An 18,132-nucleotide genomic window follows, 5' to 3' on the forward strand; every position below is an offset into this window, starting at 1 on the left:
GTACAAAAATATGAAAAATGTGGATTTAAAATAGTACGTCCCCTTTAACTCATTGAACGCACTGAAAATAAAATCATACAGGCACTGTGTTATGCTTGAAGTCAGAAGAAATTATCACCTTTCAACACGTCCAACCAGATTCCTAAAAAATGGAGAAAAAAAGAAAAAATACATTTAAGCTTCAGATACACAATCTAAAAAAAAATCCATTCATTTATTTATATTCATTAACTTCTAAAGTTCACACACTTACCAAGCTTCATGCTGTTGAGATAATTTGCGAACAGACAACTTTTCCACCACTTTTCTGACTCCGCTGGACTCGGCCATCTCGATGTAAATCTGTCGTGAATCAACAAAAGCAAGGGAAAAAATTAATTAGGAGTCTAAGAACAAAAAAGACCTTAACTTTACTGACACTTTGGCATGGCGTTTTTACAATTTTGTTACAAATAAATATGTTTAATATGTGATGTAAAAAAAATGAAAATGTTGATTTTATTTAAATTTGCTCAAACTTTTTTTTTTTTAAAACCAGTGAGATGAAAATTCAATTCCACTTGGATAAATATGAGTCAAAACATGAATTTTGTCAGAATCACAAGCAAACTGGACTAAAAAAAGAAGAAAATACGTAAAACACGTTAAACAGTATTTTTTTTTGTCATACCCTGTTGGCTAGCGGCAGGAAGCTAGCGAAAGTAGCGATGCTTGCTACTTCTTTCATAACCATCATCGTGATATGCTCGTTTGTCCCTGAAGCCTCCACAACAAGCAGCCGCTCCCCCAAAGACGTCAGGTCTGGAACATGCTGGGGGAAAAATATTTTTTGGTTTTAGTTTAAAGTCGTAGCAAATTTTACATGATAAAGTATTTTTAAAAAGTAAAAATTTACTCACAATATTGCTCCATTTCATCAGAGATCTGAACATGGATTCCTGAAACAACAACATTAATATTAAGTGGATTATATTTACTTGTGGCTCCGTGGCAGTGTGACGTCACGCGGCCGTCTTCCTGCTGGAGCCCAAAAAGCTGCCGGCTAACGACGACTAGCATTGGTTTTAGCCGTTGTCAATATAGCGCACTGAATCTTAAATGTATTCCTGATACATAAAAGAGAAATGGACACAGTGCTTTGCTTCTAATTGTCAACAATACGGCAACTGGATAAGGCCAGGAAAAAGTTTTAATTAGGAATAAGAGAGGGAAGTAGTTCAGTAATGCAAGCTTGACTTTGACAACCGTAACATGTAGACGTTCTGTGGGACTCCTTGTGTTTTGGTTCAGTTAAAACATTTTTTAAAAAAAAGCAACCTAAACACCAACTGTTTTTGGTGTTGAATCGTGAAACGTATAGTGGCATTGTTGCCTGTTGCTATGGTAACAAGTTTGAGTGCAGCGTAGCCGACACCATCCATCCAACCATCCATTTTCTAATCCTACTGGGGTCGGGAGGGTTGCTGGTGCCTATCTGCAGCTAACATTCAGGCGAGAGGCGGGGTCTCCTGGACAGGTTGCCAGGCAACACAGACATGACACACAACCATTCACACACACTCACACCTAGGGAGAATTTAGAGAAACCTATAAACCTAACAGTCATGTTTTTGGACTATGGGAGACGTCGGAGTACCTGGAGAGAACCCACGCATGCACAAGCAAACTCCACCCAGAAAGACCCCGGGCCGGGAATCGAACCCAGGACCTTCTTGCTTCAAGGCAACAGCTCTACCAACTGTGCCACTGTGCACCAATCAAGAAAAAAAGCGGTTTTGGTTCTTCTTTAGCATTTCCCTGTGTTATTTTTCCCTTTGCTGTGGTGCACTGCACTAAATTAGGGATTGTTCTACTGTGAAGTAGAGTAACATGCAATAAATGCATTCATGTTAGTTTCATGATGTCCTGGACATACGTCAGAGCTTTACACAAAGTGTAAAGTAAGTTAACCAAAGTCACATATAAATAAGTAAAAATAAATAAAAGTTACTGATGGAAAAGAGCCAGCTGTGTACTGCAACTCCCATACCTCACTGGACCCAAGGCTGAGATCCTCCAACAGCAAATGGATGTTTGGAATGAAGCCTTTGAAGTAAACTCGTTTCCTGTTTCGATCTCTAAGAAATCTTATGCAAGCACTACTGCTGCTGAAAATCACAAAAGCCTGCAAATGAAGAGATATAAAGAGTCATGACACCCTGTACCCACTAAAAACATTTTTGAATCAAGGAAAAAGTGATAAAACTCTGCTGAAGTTGCCCTTTACCCTCCTCTGCAGTGGTAAAACCACAACATTGTTGTACAGCGTGTGAAGGTTCTGTTCGGGAAAATGCCTCCACACGAGCATAGCCACTTCCTCGTGTGTGTAGCTTCTGTTTGGTAAACCAGTCAACATGATGGCTGCAAACTTCAAATCTCGCTCAGAAATCTACACAGAAAAAAGTTAAAATAAATTTTTACTTATTAAAAATTGGAAAAGGATTGAAAATTTAGACACCTGAAGCAATAGAGTAGCTTTCAACTAATTAGAAAAATGTTTTATGCTGAATGCCAAATAGCAGTATTCAAAAATGTGAAAACACAAGTACAGGAATAAAAACGTACCCTGGCACAGGTATTCCTGTCGACTGTCCGAAAAGCTAGGAGTGACAAAAAACAAATTACACTAAATATCCATGCATAAAATAATCAAACATTATCATTGGTTAGTGTGAATGTTTAAACACTTCAACAGTCACTTACAGGCCAAATGTTTTGTGTTTCAGCTACATTTATCTTCTCTGTACTCGTCTTACCTGGGACTTTGAAGAAAGGAGATGCAGTGTGAACTACATAAGGACCTTTCGTCACGCTCATCCAAAAAGGCGCCTTGGTTCCCTCTGGAATGGCGCCTGCCGTTTGTGGGACGCTGGTTTCAACCGAGATATTCTCCCAGATTTGCAGACCATGTGCTGATACGCTTAGCGCTGCAAAACAAAAAGATGATTGGTTTGAATTTATCTTAACTAATTATCCTGAAGGTAAACCTACTGCTGCAGGAAAGTGCTGCTGCTTTGTTAGCATCAAGCAGCGGCCGCAACTCCAATATGAATGGAGGAAGAAAAGAAAGAGGGATGGATGGAAGGAAGGAAAGAACAAAGGAAGGAAGAAAAACAAAAACAAAATAAAGAACAGAAAAAGAAAAATGAAGAAACAGAAGAAAAAACGAAGAAAAAAACAGAAAAAGAAAGAATTAAAGGAGAAAAAACAAATGAAACAAAAACCAAAAGAAAAAAGTGAGAAAAAGAAAGAAAAAATAGAAACAAATAAACAAAACCAAGGAAAAAAACAAACAAAAAAAGAGACAGGAAAAAAGACAAAGAAATAAAGACAAATAATAAAAGAGACAAAAAGAAAATAAAAAAAAACCAAACAAACAAAAAATAACACTGGACTAAGAAGGTAAATCTATTCTCAGCTCCACCAAAACATTTTTCCAAAGCCTGGTAAAGTTAAAGTCCTTTAAATATCGATGAGCCACGAAGTTTGTTTTTACAGTATTTTGTTAGTTTGTTATTGAGTGGCTGCCGCTGCATCCTGACGCTCCGACGGCAGAAACCTTCAGTATTTCTGTCTCACCCGTCTGCTGAGCGTCGTGGGATCGGCTCCATCTCCAGTAGCTGTACCAAGCTTCGAGTCGATCGGCATCCTCCGGAGTTTCACAATGAACAAAAACCTGGAACATGACAACACATTGACACAGAGTAGCTCCAACTCCCTGTGTTTTTAAGTGTGTTAGTCTGCGTGTTTTTACCCTGTTGAGCAGAGGCAGGTAGTTTATAAAGCTGCTGATTTTCCTCAGCGCTTCCCTCAGGTCTCTGGCTTCACTTGCTGAAATGTTGGGGAAGTAAAGCACGTTTTTTGTTCCCAATTTCATCTGAAATGTCGGCTGGAAAGAGGGAAAAAAGATCCACATATTCCACTGCAATGCATTTAAAAAACATAAAGGGTGTTGAATGCAGTTTTACTTTGATTCTTTGTTAAAATATGTGCAAAATTTAACATGATGAGCGTAGATATAATAAAAGGGGGGAAAAGTCGGTGCAATACTTACAAAATCAGTAAAAGACATCAAATATCTATAAAACCGAAACTGAAAAAAGAGAACAAGACACTTGAATTGACATATTTCCATTTGCAAACACAATAAAGTTTATTTCTGTCTTTCTAAACAAATGCCAATAACAAAAACTTACCAAAGTCATTGGTGCAGAGCTGGTGACAACATGAAATCCAAGATTTCGTCCTTTGAAGAAAAGTTCCCTCCACGGTGTCACTCTGAACAAATGCTGCACCTCCGCCGCTTTCGGCATGATGAGAAAAGCCTGAAAGCAGAACAGGAAATTAAAAAATCCTCTACAAATAACAGCAAGCAAAGCCTCAGCAGAGTTCGACACCGACCATTTGCGACTGGGGAACGATAAAGATTTCATTTTCGTCACACTGAACTCGACACTTCTGAAGAACGTTGATGATTTCGGTTTCTGTGTAGGAGCCGTCGAACCATCTGGGCAGGTTGGTGACAACCAAGGTGATGTGGAGAGAGAAAATCTGCGGAACAGACAAATTATTAAAGGTCAGAACAAAATTTATGTTATGGAAAGGTTGGTGCATAATAATACAACCAAAAACTAATTATAAAACAAGAATAGGAGTTTTTTCTTTTTGTAAATTAAGCATCAAAACTCTGAAGGCAAACATGAAATTTAAAATCCAAATCCGAGTTTCAAAATTAGAAGCTAAAATGTCGTTTCAGGGTTTGTATCAAGGTGAGTTTTTAAACTAAACAAACAAAACAACCTGAAAAACAAAATCACTATTTACTATCATACAATCTCATTTATCACTGCTAACATCTTATTGTATTTTATATTATGCAGCAGGGATAAAATAAAACATGTCAAAATGTCATGTTTTGAAATGTCTCTCACACTATACACCTAAAGGTCAGAGAAAACTGCAAAAAATAAATAAAAATCAGAAAACGTTTCCTGCTACGTTTTCTGATGTTTAGTAGAAATAATTCTGGTGATTGTTACAAAACTAAAACAAGAGAAGTTTGATCTGATTTAACTTCCGACAACAAGAAATAAATGTAGATTGTTTTATTTTCCTAAAATGTCTAATTTCAACTGTAAATAAAGTTTCCAATCAAATGTTAGACTGAACTTTATTACAAAACTGCACAGTTTGAACGTCGAGCACTTTATACAGAAATCAAACATTCGACTTTATTGAAATTCAAACATTTCTGATGCATAAAATCCAGTTTTCAGAGGAGTTTTTATAACTTTAGTGATAAAAACTTACCACTGGTGACAAGATGGTGTTTATGTCAAGCTGACCTGAGAAGAAGAAACAGGTCAGTAAATAAATGAAAACCAGAACCTAAAGAGGATATTTTTGGTCTTTATGTGCCGTTTGTGTCTCACAGAGTTTAAATGGTGTCAGGAAATGGTGCAGCTTCTCTCCAGGGGTCAAAGGAAATGCCTCGGTTGACGTTGTTGCTGCAAGCGGCTCCGATTTTGTTGCCGTTGTCGAGGATTTTGTGTTTGGGATGATTTCAGCTGAGGCTGCTGAAGCTTTAGATGCGGGATTCTTCACAGCGGCTACATTTAAAACAGACATTCAGGTAATGATTAGGAGAATTTCACTTGAAGGCTAAATCACATCATGAAATATAAAAGCATTTCATCACAGGGCAGGAAAATAAATCAACAATCTACACCAAAAGATTATTCAATAATTTCACTGAACTCCGATCCAGAACCGCAGAGTTTTAGGCAGAAGAAAATCTGTAAGCGGAATTAACTAACTCCCTCGCTCTTTGGTTACCTAGCAACAACCTGCTCAGTTACTTATGGTTGCCTAGCAACACCCCGCTTAAGTAAATGTCAGTAAATCTTCCACCACTTTGTCTTGTAACTGCTTAAAAATAAACATCAACTGTGCGGAGGGAAAACTGAGGACAAAACAGGAAATGAAATGTCACGCCACCAGTTATATGTCTGATATTTAAAACAAACAATAAATAATCAATATCGACTGATATGAAACAATTATATCGTCCAGCCCTAGTTAATATCAAACACAACTACCTGAGTTTCCTGAAATGTTCGTTTTGGTCTTCGGGTTTTCAGCAGAAGACGCTGGTTTTGGGTTTATGTATTTCTGGAGCTGTGATGGCGCCTTCACTGAGGTTTGTAAGCTGGTTTGTGGGCTCAGATGAGGATTATTTAAAGGTGTAGATGGCTGAGTCTCTGCCACGGGGGTTGATATCAGAGTCTTTGTTGGTTTAGCAGGTGAAGATTTTTCATCTTCCGTCTTTCCAACTTTGGATTTAGCAACATTTTCACTCTTATCCTCTTTAACCTCAACAATTTTTGCTTGTTGCTTCTTCTTCTCGGTCTCAGTTTTGTTTCTAGGCACCACTGCAGATTCTTCAACTTTTCCACAAACGTCAAACTGTTTTTCTGTAACTCTGGACCGCACATTTTCATTTTCTGTCCCACCAATTTCTATCTTTGTCCCAGATCCTTTAGCAGGCATTTCCTCTGTAGACGGAGCGTTGTTTGGAAGATGTGTGGCTTCTTGGACGGGAGGTTTTGTTTTAACGGGAGTATCAGATGAAGGAGGTTGCGGTTCATTTTTTGTGGCAGACGTCTTGTCATTGATGTCTTCAGTGTTGCGTTCAAGATCTATTATTGTTTCGCCCGAGTCTCTGAGACGCAGTTTTAGGCTCTTCACACTAAAATTAAAAGAGGAAATTGGATTATATATTTTTAAAAACTTAGAATAAAACCTTTACTGATAAAGTAAATAGCATGTTGAATGTAGAAAGAAGTGTTAATGTTTCCTTGAACAGGTCAGGATGGATCTATGGCCTATACAAAACATGTTCATTACGTTTGCGGCACAAAATAATTTTCAGATAATGAGATTTTATTCTGATCATTTCTGCCTGAGATGTTTTAGAGTTTTACACTTGCACGTGAAAATGGCTGCAAACAGATTATATAACCAGGCATCTTTGAAAAGGAGAAGTGGAGCCTCCTTCACAACCAACAAGAATGCAGCAAGTGGTTTCTGGACTGTAAGTCAGCAACAAAAACACTTTTCCAGCAGCCATTGTGCAGTGTATACAGTGGTAAAACCAGCTGAAAAAATGTGGAGGAGTTCTACTTTGGTTGCTAGGTGACGGGCTTGGCTTGGCTGGGGTTGCTAGGTGACGGGGCAAAGCAGCTCCTTTTCCAGACACCAAAAGACACCATCTTATTGCCAAAAACAGCTGGGTGATTTGATTTTAGTTTTTCTTGAAGTGCCTAGACAGTTTTTAGAAGCAGAAAAAATCCAAATGGAAGTACAAAAAAATTTGCAAAATGTGAATTTTGCATAACAGGCCTGCGTTAAATTGGCCGGGTGGAAGAAACAGTGTATTAAAACAGAAAGACTTAAAATTCTGTATAGTTTTGTTAATGTAAGACATGACTGTGAAGCTTCAGATTTAACAGTTTGAAAGTTAAAAACTTTTACAGTCGTCATTTTTCATGCTTTCTTGGATAAAATACTCACGATTCAACACTCTGGACTTGACTATTCCTGTAATGAGAGAAAAAGGATAAAATTAGAAAGTTGATGAATGTTGCAACCTAATTTCCATCAGGAATCAAACATTGTTTTCATATAAAATGGAAGGTCGTACCAGTCTTCTGGCGCACATGCAAACCTCTCCACCACCTGATCTACTCCTCTGGATTCAGCCATCTCGATGCACAACTACATAAATAAAATTACAACAAAAAAAGATGAAAATGTTTGACTCTTTCTTTTAGTGCTGAAATAAATCTAAGCTGTTCAGATGAATTAAGCAAAAACTTAAAAAAAAATATTCTTGCTGTTGCTCTCTTACCCTGTTGGCTAGCGGCAGGAAGCTAACAACTGGAGAGATGTTTGTTACTAATTTTATAGTCGCCATGATGAGGTTCAGGGAGGTTTCAGAGAGCGACACACACACCAGCCGCTCATCCAGAGATTCGAGTTCAGGAACGTGCTGGAAAACATTTGATGGAGAATTTAATTTAATTTAATTCTATCATGACACCATGTCTAAACAAGTGAACTATAACTTACAGCGTTGCTCCATTTCATTAGCGTTTGGTACACCATGTCCTAAAAATAAATGGTTACAGTCATCACAAAATACAGGACACTGCTTGATACTGCAAATATCTATCAGAGCCTTATCTGACCGGTCTTGTTCTGATAAACTTCCAAAAATGTCAAGTGCAAGACAAATGTCATGAATTGCCGATAAGATAAAGATTTAGCATGAAGTTAGATAATTTTGTTTATTTCAAAGTAATTTCTTATTTGACAAAGTAATTAGGGTTTTTTTGGTAGCTTGCTTTTTGTTTTTTATATTCTTGAATCTCACTAGTTGGTCCTCTTTTCTTTTGTCTGTGGCTGTATTGTTTGGGTAACTAGCCTATTGCAGAATTTACACTTATTAACTTATTTTGAGCAGCTAACTGCCTGTTTCAGATTGCCAATGACAGAGCTAGAGAAAAAAAAAAGGAGACAAAAATTTGCTTAGTTAATTTTCTGTATTTTGTAGCAACTTCAACCTAAGTTACTAATGTATCAATTTATTAGTTGAAACCACAAAATGATATTAAATCTTGAACTATCAGTTGCTAACTAGTGGATTTCTGTTTATAGCAGCCGACTTTTTTTCAGTGTTTTTGTTCCTCACAACTTGCATTTTATTGGTTGTTAGTTGTTTGCTCTTTTAGTAGAAAGGTATGCAGCTAGTTAGCACCTGAAATAGAAAAGAAACTAGAAGAATTTACTAGTTAATACTCTTTCAATTTTGAACCCAATTTATTATTTTATCAATATATTACCTGCTATGAACTCTTCTGGTTGCTAGCTAGTGGTTTTTGGTTAATGGTTTTTGGAGGTGAGCTAATTATATTTTGGTAGCAAGCTAAATTCCTAGCTAGCAGGTCTTTGGCTATATAGTTGTTTTTCCAATACACAACTTGCCATTTTATTGGTTGCTAGCCGTTTGTTGTGTTTTTGAGTAATGGATAATTTTAGCAATATTTTCTCTACTGACAGCTAAACTATGATAACTCACCCCAAATCTGAACACCAGATCTTTATTCTCAATATTTTTTCTGGCCTTTTTTCCTTTAATTGTTCTACATGCTACAATTAAAGACAACTGCCACTTTGCAGACCTCTTCCACCTCTCTGACTGCTGTACCTCACTGGATCCAGGATTCATATCCTCTAAGACCAGGTGGATGTGCAGCTGGTGGCTTGTAAAGGAAACCCCCTTCTTGAGGAAATCTTGAACAAAGTTGTTGCATGATCTCCAGTCGTTGAAATACACAAAAGCCTTGGATGGAAGATACATTTTAAAAAACACTCATGATCCGTTAAAACAGGACATCTTGGTCTGCACTGTGAGATTTTTACCCTTTTTTGCAGCGGCAGCACCACAATGCTGTAGAACAGAGTCTGAAGATTCTGCTTGGTGAAATTTTTCCACACCAGCCTGGCGACGTCCTCGTGTTTGTAGTTTCCTTCGGGTAAACCCGTCAACATAACGGTAGAAAACTTAGAGGCCACAGAGACGGATGCCTAAGTGACAGAACAGTGAACACAATTTCTTAATGTTAGACTTATCTAAACCTTTCAAATAAAAAAACAAACATGGAACCACACTTACCAACAAGTCCTCCTCTCCATCAACCGTCCTAAATTCTAGGAGATAAAGTCCGATTAAGTTTATTGCTACATTTGTGATATCTGATAATTTGATATTTGATCATTTGGTTTCCAAACTTTTATCTTACTTGGAATGATGAACCAAGGCGACACTGTTGGGAAGAGGAAGGGAGCAGTTGTCATGGCGACTGAAAATGGTGCCCAGCTGCCCTCTGGGATGCTGGTATTCATCGGTGGGACGATCGGCCCGGCGACGACATCTTTGCTTTCTGGCGCTGCTGTCGCTACCAGGTGTGGTGCTGTATAAAGAAAAACCAGTTAGAGCAACAATTTTTATTTCTATCTACGCATAAGACAAAAAAACGGCACTCAAATCAGATTAAAATCATGTTTTTGTTGATGATTAACCCACTTCACCTATAACACATTCCTCTGGTTTTATTAATATAGTTTCACTGAAGGTAATTTACTCTGACAGATTGGTAAATTTTAATCTCTAGTGTTTGAGTGAAGCACAAAACAGTTTGAATATTTTGGACACAAATATTTTACACTTGACAGACTAAAAACAATTAAAAAGTTGCGCTTCCATTCACACGCTGATTTTGATCAACTTCCGCTTATTTACAGAACATTGATGGAGATTTTGCGGATTGAAACATACCAGGATTTGCAGGATCCAGTTAAAATGTTATATTTTAATTATATTATGAATATTTTATTTAAAAAATCATTTTAAATATGTAACATTTCAAATATAAATTTAACACAATGTACATATTTTTTTATCATAAATATATTTTTAATCTATATGGTTATATTTTGATTTCACACGTGATAATCTGGTAGATTCGGTTCGTTTAGGGACCAAACAGCAACATTTGTTGGATTTTCAGCTGCTGTGTTTCACTCTGTGTCAAACAAACCAAAGTAATTGAATGACCAGTTCCCCTCCTCGCCTGTGGGGGCGCTGCACCAATAACCGCTGAAGGAAACAACATGAAAACCTCTGGGTGCAACTTCCTTCTTCATCAAGTGGAAATAAAAAATGAAATGAAGTCAGATTTTAGAGGTTATAGCATTTTGTTTTTAGCAGAAGGCTACAAGTCATTTCTCCAGCTAGCATTAGCGTTAGCACATTTGTTTTGGTTGTGTAATTACCCAGAATACCTTGAACTTTAGTCCAGTTTTTGTTTTTGGAGTGGTATCCAGTCACCTGGACAACCAAACTGAGTCTGAGGTATTTAGGTGGACCAGAGTTTACGTTTTGGTCAATGAATTTACTGTAGTTTTTAATAGGATGTGTAACTTTCTGAAACGTTATCCTTACTCAATGATGTGACGTTGGTCTGGGGATCTTTTATCCTGGAGACATTATGAGGAGGGCAGCGTCTCTGGAGGCTGTACCAAACTCCAATCTGATCAGCATCAGCAGCAGACTCAAACTCGATAAACACCTGCAGCAGGAAACACCAGAGTCAGACGACTGGTGATTTAAACCCATTTTCATTTACGGGAGTGAAAGTTTCTACCTTGTTGAGAAGAGGAAGGAAGTTTTTAACAGAGCCCATTTTCCTCAGAGTTTCCCTGAGATCCCGGGCTTCGCTTGGTGAGACGTTCTGGATGTAAACGGTTCTGGTTCCGTCGTCGGTGACCGGCTGCTCCAAACAGAGCAAAAACACCTGATTGAGCTTCATTTGACAAATCCTCATTTAACAACAACAAACGACGGAGCAGAATGTTAAGAAAACAGTGAAAAGGTGCGAATACTTACAAAATCGATCATTTCCATGAGAGATTTATAAAATCCAAACTGAAACCAGAATAAAATGGTCACGATCAGAAAGGCAGCTTTATTGGTACAGCACATTTTCAGAAAATTCAAATTGATTTACAGGATTGGAGTGAAAATAAAACAACAAACATTTTAATGAAGTGATAAAATAAGAAAAATAGTTTATTTGTTTGGATCTTGTTGGGACATCAAGTTTTTAAACCTGCAAAAAACGCTTAAAATAAAAGGATTTCAACATCTTAGCTTTCAAATGGTTCACACTTTAAAAATACCGGATAATTGAAAATAGAAAAACAGAATTATTTTTGGATGCTTTTCTTTATAAAGTGCCCTAACTCTTAAAAATGTAGGAATTCTGGGGGGAAAAAGTCAAAGTTGGGAATAAAAGTCAAAGTTTTGGAAAATTCATGATTCTAAGAAAACAAATAAATAAATTGAAAAACAGGTCAAAATTCTGATAAAGTCAGAATTTCATAAAAAGTAACAATTCTGAGGAAAAAGTCAAATTTATGAGAAAAAAGTCAAAATTCTCAGAAATAAAAAATGAAAAAATCTGAGAAAAAAAAGTAAATAAAATTTAAAAAAAGTCAAACTGCTAAGAAAAATTCTGTGGTGGAAAAAAGTTAATATTTCTTCGGAGGCCCTAAATATAAAAACACAAAATCAGTTGAGGCAAAAAAAAAGAAGTTATTTTAGAGAATAGAAATTATGTATTTTTTATCTATTTGCTTCAACTGCAAAGTCATTAACTACATGCTGAAAACAAATTATAATATCCACTGTTTTAATCTGGCATACCGTTGTCATGACGACCCCACTGCTGATTATCTCAACAGAGAGTTTACATCCATTCAGAGTCAAACAATCTTTCGCAGCTTTGAAAACGTCCTGTGCCTTCTGGTAACTTTCCATGAGGACAAACGCCTGAAAAAACAAAAACATTTAACAAAAACATTTAATAATACTGCAACAATCAGTTTGATCAGCTGTACGGTTTGTCTGCAGGACGTTACCATGCAGGCCTGCGGAACCACAAAGATGTTTGTGTCCTCGTACTGAAACCCAAATCTGCGCAGCAGATTGCTGACGTCACTCTCAGAGTAGCAGCCGTCCCGATAACGAGGCAGGTTGGTTACTAACAAAAGCCTCGACTGAAGGGAAAAAGGCTGGGAAACAAAAACAGGATTTCAGAAAAGTTTAATACAGGAAGTAGAAATAAATGCTGTGAATTCAGAAAGTCTAATCACTCCACTGGTTTTCACTGAACAAAAGAAGCTTTTATGATCATATTTCAGTTTTTGCTAGACTTTATCTGGAGCAGTTGTTAAACATTTATTAATGCTACATTTTGATAATTTCACAGGTTCCCACGCAGATTTTCTATATTCATTTTAGATACATAGACAAAACGTAGCATGACTTGTGCTGCGGTGGGGAAAGGGTTAAGCACAAATCACATAAGAAGGCCTCAGTCGTCGACGTGACTGTCGCAGGTTCGATTTCCTACATGTCTTCCCCCTTTTCATTACCCACTTTCCTGTCAATTCACTCTCAAATAAAGGCCACTAGAGTCAATAAAACCTTAAAAAAAATAAAAACCTGGCATGTTTTTCAAATGCTGCATTTAAAGTCAGGAAATATTTGATATTTCTGTGCTTTGTGTCCCAGTTGTTCAACTTTAATTATTTCAGTTTTTGAGCTACTTTTGGATAACATCCGTCTGGTCTTCTTACTGTTGAGAAAGATTTAGACGTTATGACTTGCTTTTCTCACATTTTGGTCACTCTAGAGTATTTTCTTTAAATGCACAACAAATCTGCAGATTTGTTTTGCAACTGAAGTAGCTTAAAAACTATTACTGTTTGATTATGTACATAGCAAGATTTCTTTTATTTTTACATTTATTTTTCTATAGTGTCACCCTTGGTGACAAAAAAGAATCAAAAACATAGAAAAACAGAGGCAGAAAGTAGCTGCATCTCTGTTACAAATGTGTGCAAAACTTTGTCAAAATTATGCTGATGTCAAGAAAACCCAATTTTGCAACTGCGGTGTTTCCATTAAATAAGAAATGTATTTTAAAAATCACACGTAGATAAGTTTATTTATGCAATTAGTCAATAAAAAAACATGCCAAGGGCGTGCTGTGGTGGCGTAGGGGATAGCGCGACCCACATTTGGAGGCCTTCAGTCCTCGACGCGGCCGTCGCAGGTTCGATTCCTGGACCTGGCGACATTTTCCGCATGTCTTCCCCTTTCCTGTCAGCCTACTGTCATATAAGGGACACTAGAGCCCACAAAAAGACCCCCTGGTGGGGAAAAAAACAACAACAAAAAAACATGCCACACAATAATCCTTCTGTCTCTGTCTTCTTTGTCGTTTCTACCAGTAGTAACATCCAGTTGCTGATCACGTGACTCGTGTGATGCAAAACAATTGAAGTTTTACGAAATAAAATAATTTTAACAGAAAAACAGCCTCACCCAAGCGGAAAAACGTTTTAGCAAAAATGTGATTTTTTTCCCCCCCTATATTGACATTTTCCTTAAATTTATTTTCAGAATTCCAATTTGTGAAATTTTAAGTTGAATGAAAACATGGCTAGATAAAGAGAAAAAACAGAGACAGCCGAAAATAGCTAACTTTCTGTCCTCTTCACTCTGTAGCAGCATATACACTGAAGAGAGTTGGTGTTACGCTAACTTGGTGTGGCTTAAGTTGTGATGTATTCAATGAACCACCAAAAAAAAAATTGTTTTTTGGACTTGTCCGGACAGACTGCCCTTAGCATCCACGTACAAAATATTGTGAGCAAATATATAGTTTAAGTAGTTTGAGGACTTACTTTTGGGGACATGATGATGCTATGACCAAGACAACCTGTTGTGAACAGTAAAAAGCACCATCAGGAATCAGATTTTAAACGTATGACTTTATTTATTTATTCCCAAACATGTCGGATTAACACAGATTAAGGTTTCTTACAAATTTTTTCTGGCTGCAGTAAATTTCCTATCCTCTCCCCGGCAGTGAGGCAGGAATCTGCGCCAGCTGGTTGCTCTTCGTCCATTTCCTCGGCTGCTGCCTCCGTCTGGACGGATGGAGACGTTTCAGTGGACTCGTCTGGAACGATGCTGACGCCGCTAGAAGGTGGATCCGTTTGGATCTTCTCATCGGGATCTAAAAGTAAGAGAAAACTCAAGTTTTTAAGGAAGAATCAACACCAGATTTTATATTCCTACTGAGAAGCCTTTGCAAAACAATAAGGAGGCATGTTGAGGAGATACATCTGTCAAATAACTCTGAATTAGTTTTAACTAGTGCGTCCCGCTGTACTTGCATCGGGGGTATTCTGTGTTTTACATGCTTTAAGTGCCCTTTTATAGCCAAATCAAAAAACTATGTTAACTTAAATCGTTTTTAAAAAATGCTACATATATAAAGTATTACTTAAAAGAAATTAGATCTCGTAATTTAACGCCTTAAAATTGGGCCTCTGTCTCTTTAAGAAACTCCACCTTCATTAAGTCATCACAACATGGCTCCTATTAACCCTTTAACGTTTTCAGCAGACGAAGAGATTAGCAGATGTTTGCTAATTGCTGCTGGCTAGTCTGAAGGAGTCGAGAGGGGGGAGGAGCTGTGTCCTTGAAGGCAGGGTTAGGCCCAACAAGGCGCTTTATGCAGCTGAATGGTTGCCATAGAGATTAAATGATTTCTCCAACATGCATGAAAGAATCAAAGCAGCACTCCAGGTATGTTTTTTGATTATAGAATGACGTAAAGCTGATTTCACGTAATACTGCTCCTTTAAAATATATTTATGAGTTCCTGATCTTTCCAAAAGAGTGTGACTAGCGGCGTTTCCATCCATCCATCCATCCATTTTCTTACACCCTTCTTCCCTAATGGGGTCGGGAGGGTTGCTGGTTCCTCTCCAGCTGCGTCCCGGGCAAGAGGCGGGGTTCACCCTGGACAGGTCGCCAGTCTGTCGCAGGGCAACACAAAGACATACAAGACAAACAACCATTCACACACACACTCACACCTAGGGAGAATTTAGAGAAACCAATTAACCTGACAGTCATGTTTTTGGACTGTGGGAGGAAGCCGGAGAACCCGGAGAGAACCCACCATGCACAGGGAGAACATGCAAACTCCATGCAGAAAGACCCCGGGCCGGGAATCGAACCCAGGACCTTCTTGCTGCAAGGCAACAGTTCTACCAACTGCACCACTGTGCAGCCCTAGCGGCATTTCCATTGACCTTAAAATTGTGCAAATTGGAATTACGCTTAAGGGAAACACAGTAATTTCAGAAATGGCTCTGCACGTTTTCTAACAATTTTCTTTTAAGCTTTTTATCAAATGGAAACACCACAATTGCAAAATGTTGACAGATATTTGCACAAATTTGTAATAGAAACTCTCTTTTTACATTTTCTATGCTATTTGCAAATGACTTTTTCCTTAAAATAATCATCGTCTAGTTTTAAATTGTGAACATACGCGGTGTCCAGGCGACAGAGTTGTCTGCTGCAGATGAAATCTCCCTGCAGGGTTGACGTTCTTCTTCTCTTGAATTTGCTTCGGCTTTGGAGTCCAGGACGACATCAGGAGATACTTTTACCTCCAGCTTTGATTCGGATGTAGAAACCGTTGATTCGATTAAAGTCGGCGGTGCGGCAGAATTAACTCCTGCAGCATCATCGCCTTGAGGCTCAGAGATTGGAAAATCCACCAGAGTTTTCAAGGCCGAAGTCTGACCACCGACTGCTGACGTCTCCGCCTCCAGGTTTATCTTGGTCTGACTGGCCTCTTCCAGACGCTGATTCAGATCCTTCACACTACAAATCACAAAAGACACATTAAAACTGCTAAATGCTAAATAATATATAATAAAAGAATCCTTTCTGACTGAATATTTAAACATGATTAACTTTCGTTCTCATCTCTGATTCACAAAGTGATGCTAAAGCAATCAATGTTAGTCATTTTATTGGTTTTATCTCGATTTAATAATATTAAATTTCCTAAAAAGATGCAAACAAATTAGAGCTGCAACTATTATTTTAATAATTGATTATTCTACTGTTTTTTTCTCATGATTAATCAATTATTCTGACAATTAATTGATTAATCGGGTATACAAAATGCCGCATTCAGACATTTTTTATTTAAAATTAGAAATACATTAATGCAAATAGACAAATAATTCTATAATAAAAAAAACATTTTTGTCTGAATTGCGATAACCAGCAGTCCTTTACTGAACATTTGATATTTTGTAGCAGAGAATGAATCTGCAGCTAAAATATATTTCCACCATGTGAAAAGCTCTGATTGACTTACAATACGCTGTTATACAAACCTGTTTTTGTTTTGACTAACCAATTAGTAATTGGATCGCAAAGGGTGTTTAAAATTAGTCTTTGTTTATTTTTTCTGCAAATTTGAAGTAGGTGAAGCTAAAACTATAAAACTTTGCCGCTTCAGGAGCATTTTTACAAACACAGGTTAAATCTTAACATAAATGTAAACTCTATATATAGTTTGGCTTAATTGCTGCTCTGACTGTGTTGTTGTTTCAGCAAATCACCTTTTTTCTCTGTACTCCGGTTAACAATTAATAATTACTAAATTAGTCGGATATTACTTGAATAACTGATTGAAAACAATGAATCCAATAAATTATTTTAGCCTTAAAGCAAATAGAAATCTTTCAGCACATAAACTGTTAGGACAAATAACATTTTATGAATTAGGCCACTAGCATCTTTACAAACTTCCTCTGCTTCACAAACACATAAAAAATGCCAACACTCACCACTCAACACGTCCAATCTTTCCCCTGCAGGGATGAGATAAAAATAACTTGGTGACAAGATCCTTCCCAGCAGACTAGATCACTCTTAACACACAACAGGAATACTTAATAAATTATCTTTAGAGTCATCCTAATAGTTGGGCCGTCGGAAAAGGGAAATCGGGTCAAAAATCGGCATAAAAATGTTGCCGTGACAACATCCAACTTCAGAAACTGTGCCGTGATATTAATGTCGAGCTCTGAGCTACAGAAAACATACCAGAGATACGCAGACAAAACTTTCCTCAAGGGCATCTCCTGCAGGACCTTTGTAGCACAACTGGGAGAAACCATTTCAATGCAAATCTGCGAGAAGAAATTAAAAATGTCAAAAACATTATTTTATTTATTTTTCGCTGTAAATGTTATGTACCCCTAAAAATTCACATTTTTTAAAAGGTTAGTCAAGTAAATGTAACAGACTACTTTGATACTGCAAGTCCTCAATAAATTCACAATGAAGTGACTTTGTGATTCGTTTCACAATAACCAAATAAACCTTTAAAACTCATTAAATATAATTTTTAAGACAGTTCCTGATTATAAAGTTCTTCTTTGCTAGACATCATCATTTGAGCTTTTTTTTTCTGGGATTAATCCTAAATATACAACCTAAACTGCAAAAACAGAGCAGCAATAAATATTTAAGTTAAAGACAAGACCAGAAAACATACGTGTGATTTATATTTATGTAAT

The 18,132-nt window shown here is 37.3% G+C and overlaps 1 protein-coding gene across 1 annotated transcript in view; it reads right to left on the reverse strand.

Annotated features, from left to right (window-relative positions):
• LOC122820699 overlaps positions 1 to 18,132 on the reverse strand; it is a 37,233-nt gene that overhangs the window by 1,077 nt on the left and 18,024 nt on the right. The window contains exons 22-55 of the mRNA XM_044098269.1: positions 17,657 to 17,742; positions 17,398 to 17,421; positions 16,080 to 16,417; positions 14,556 to 14,750; positions 14,416 to 14,450; positions 12,583 to 12,735; positions 12,368 to 12,493; positions 11,549 to 11,587; positions 11,307 to 11,432; positions 11,105 to 11,231; positions 9,903 to 10,073; positions 9,776 to 9,810; positions 9,523 to 9,687; positions 9,308 to 9,442; positions 8,170 to 8,208; positions 7,949 to 8,089; positions 7,742 to 7,815; positions 7,612 to 7,638; positions 6,138 to 6,787; positions 5,472 to 5,648; positions 5,350 to 5,384; positions 4,441 to 4,590; positions 4,236 to 4,364; positions 4,094 to 4,132; positions 3,794 to 3,928; positions 3,619 to 3,715; positions 2,796 to 2,966; positions 2,605 to 2,639; positions 2,267 to 2,428; positions 2,030 to 2,164; positions 900 to 938; positions 671 to 811; positions 254 to 342; positions 119 to 142 (exon numbers count right to left, since the gene is read on the reverse strand). Of these exons, the coding sequence (XP_043954204.1) occupies positions 119 to 142; positions 254 to 342; positions 671 to 811; positions 900 to 938; positions 2,030 to 2,164; positions 2,267 to 2,428; positions 2,605 to 2,639; positions 2,796 to 2,966; positions 3,619 to 3,715; positions 3,794 to 3,928; positions 4,094 to 4,132; positions 4,236 to 4,364; positions 4,441 to 4,590; positions 5,350 to 5,384; positions 5,472 to 5,648; positions 6,138 to 6,787; positions 7,612 to 7,638; positions 7,742 to 7,815; positions 7,949 to 8,089; positions 8,170 to 8,208; positions 9,308 to 9,442; positions 9,523 to 9,687; positions 9,776 to 9,810; positions 9,903 to 10,073; positions 11,105 to 11,231; positions 11,307 to 11,432; positions 11,549 to 11,587; positions 12,368 to 12,493; positions 12,583 to 12,735; positions 14,416 to 14,450; positions 14,556 to 14,750; positions 16,080 to 16,417; positions 17,398 to 17,421; positions 17,657 to 17,742 (4,244 nt within the window). The remainder of the gene's footprint in view (positions 1 to 118; positions 143 to 253; positions 343 to 670; positions 812 to 899; positions 939 to 2,029; positions 2,165 to 2,266; positions 2,429 to 2,604; positions 2,640 to 2,795; positions 2,967 to 3,618; positions 3,716 to 3,793; positions 3,929 to 4,093; positions 4,133 to 4,235; positions 4,365 to 4,440; positions 4,591 to 5,349; positions 5,385 to 5,471; positions 5,649 to 6,137; positions 6,788 to 7,611; positions 7,639 to 7,741; positions 7,816 to 7,948; positions 8,090 to 8,169; positions 8,209 to 9,307; positions 9,443 to 9,522; positions 9,688 to 9,775; positions 9,811 to 9,902; positions 10,074 to 11,104; positions 11,232 to 11,306; positions 11,433 to 11,548; positions 11,588 to 12,367; positions 12,494 to 12,582; positions 12,736 to 14,415; positions 14,451 to 14,555; positions 14,751 to 16,079; positions 16,418 to 17,397; positions 17,422 to 17,656; positions 17,743 to 18,132) is intronic.

This window comes from Gambusia affinis, linkage group LG18 (genome assembly GCF_019740435.1).
Source record: "Gambusia affinis linkage group LG18, SWU_Gaff_1.0, whole genome shotgun sequence".
Classification (NCBI taxonomy): Eukaryota; Metazoa; Chordata; class Actinopteri; order Cyprinodontiformes; family Poeciliidae; genus Gambusia; species Gambusia affinis.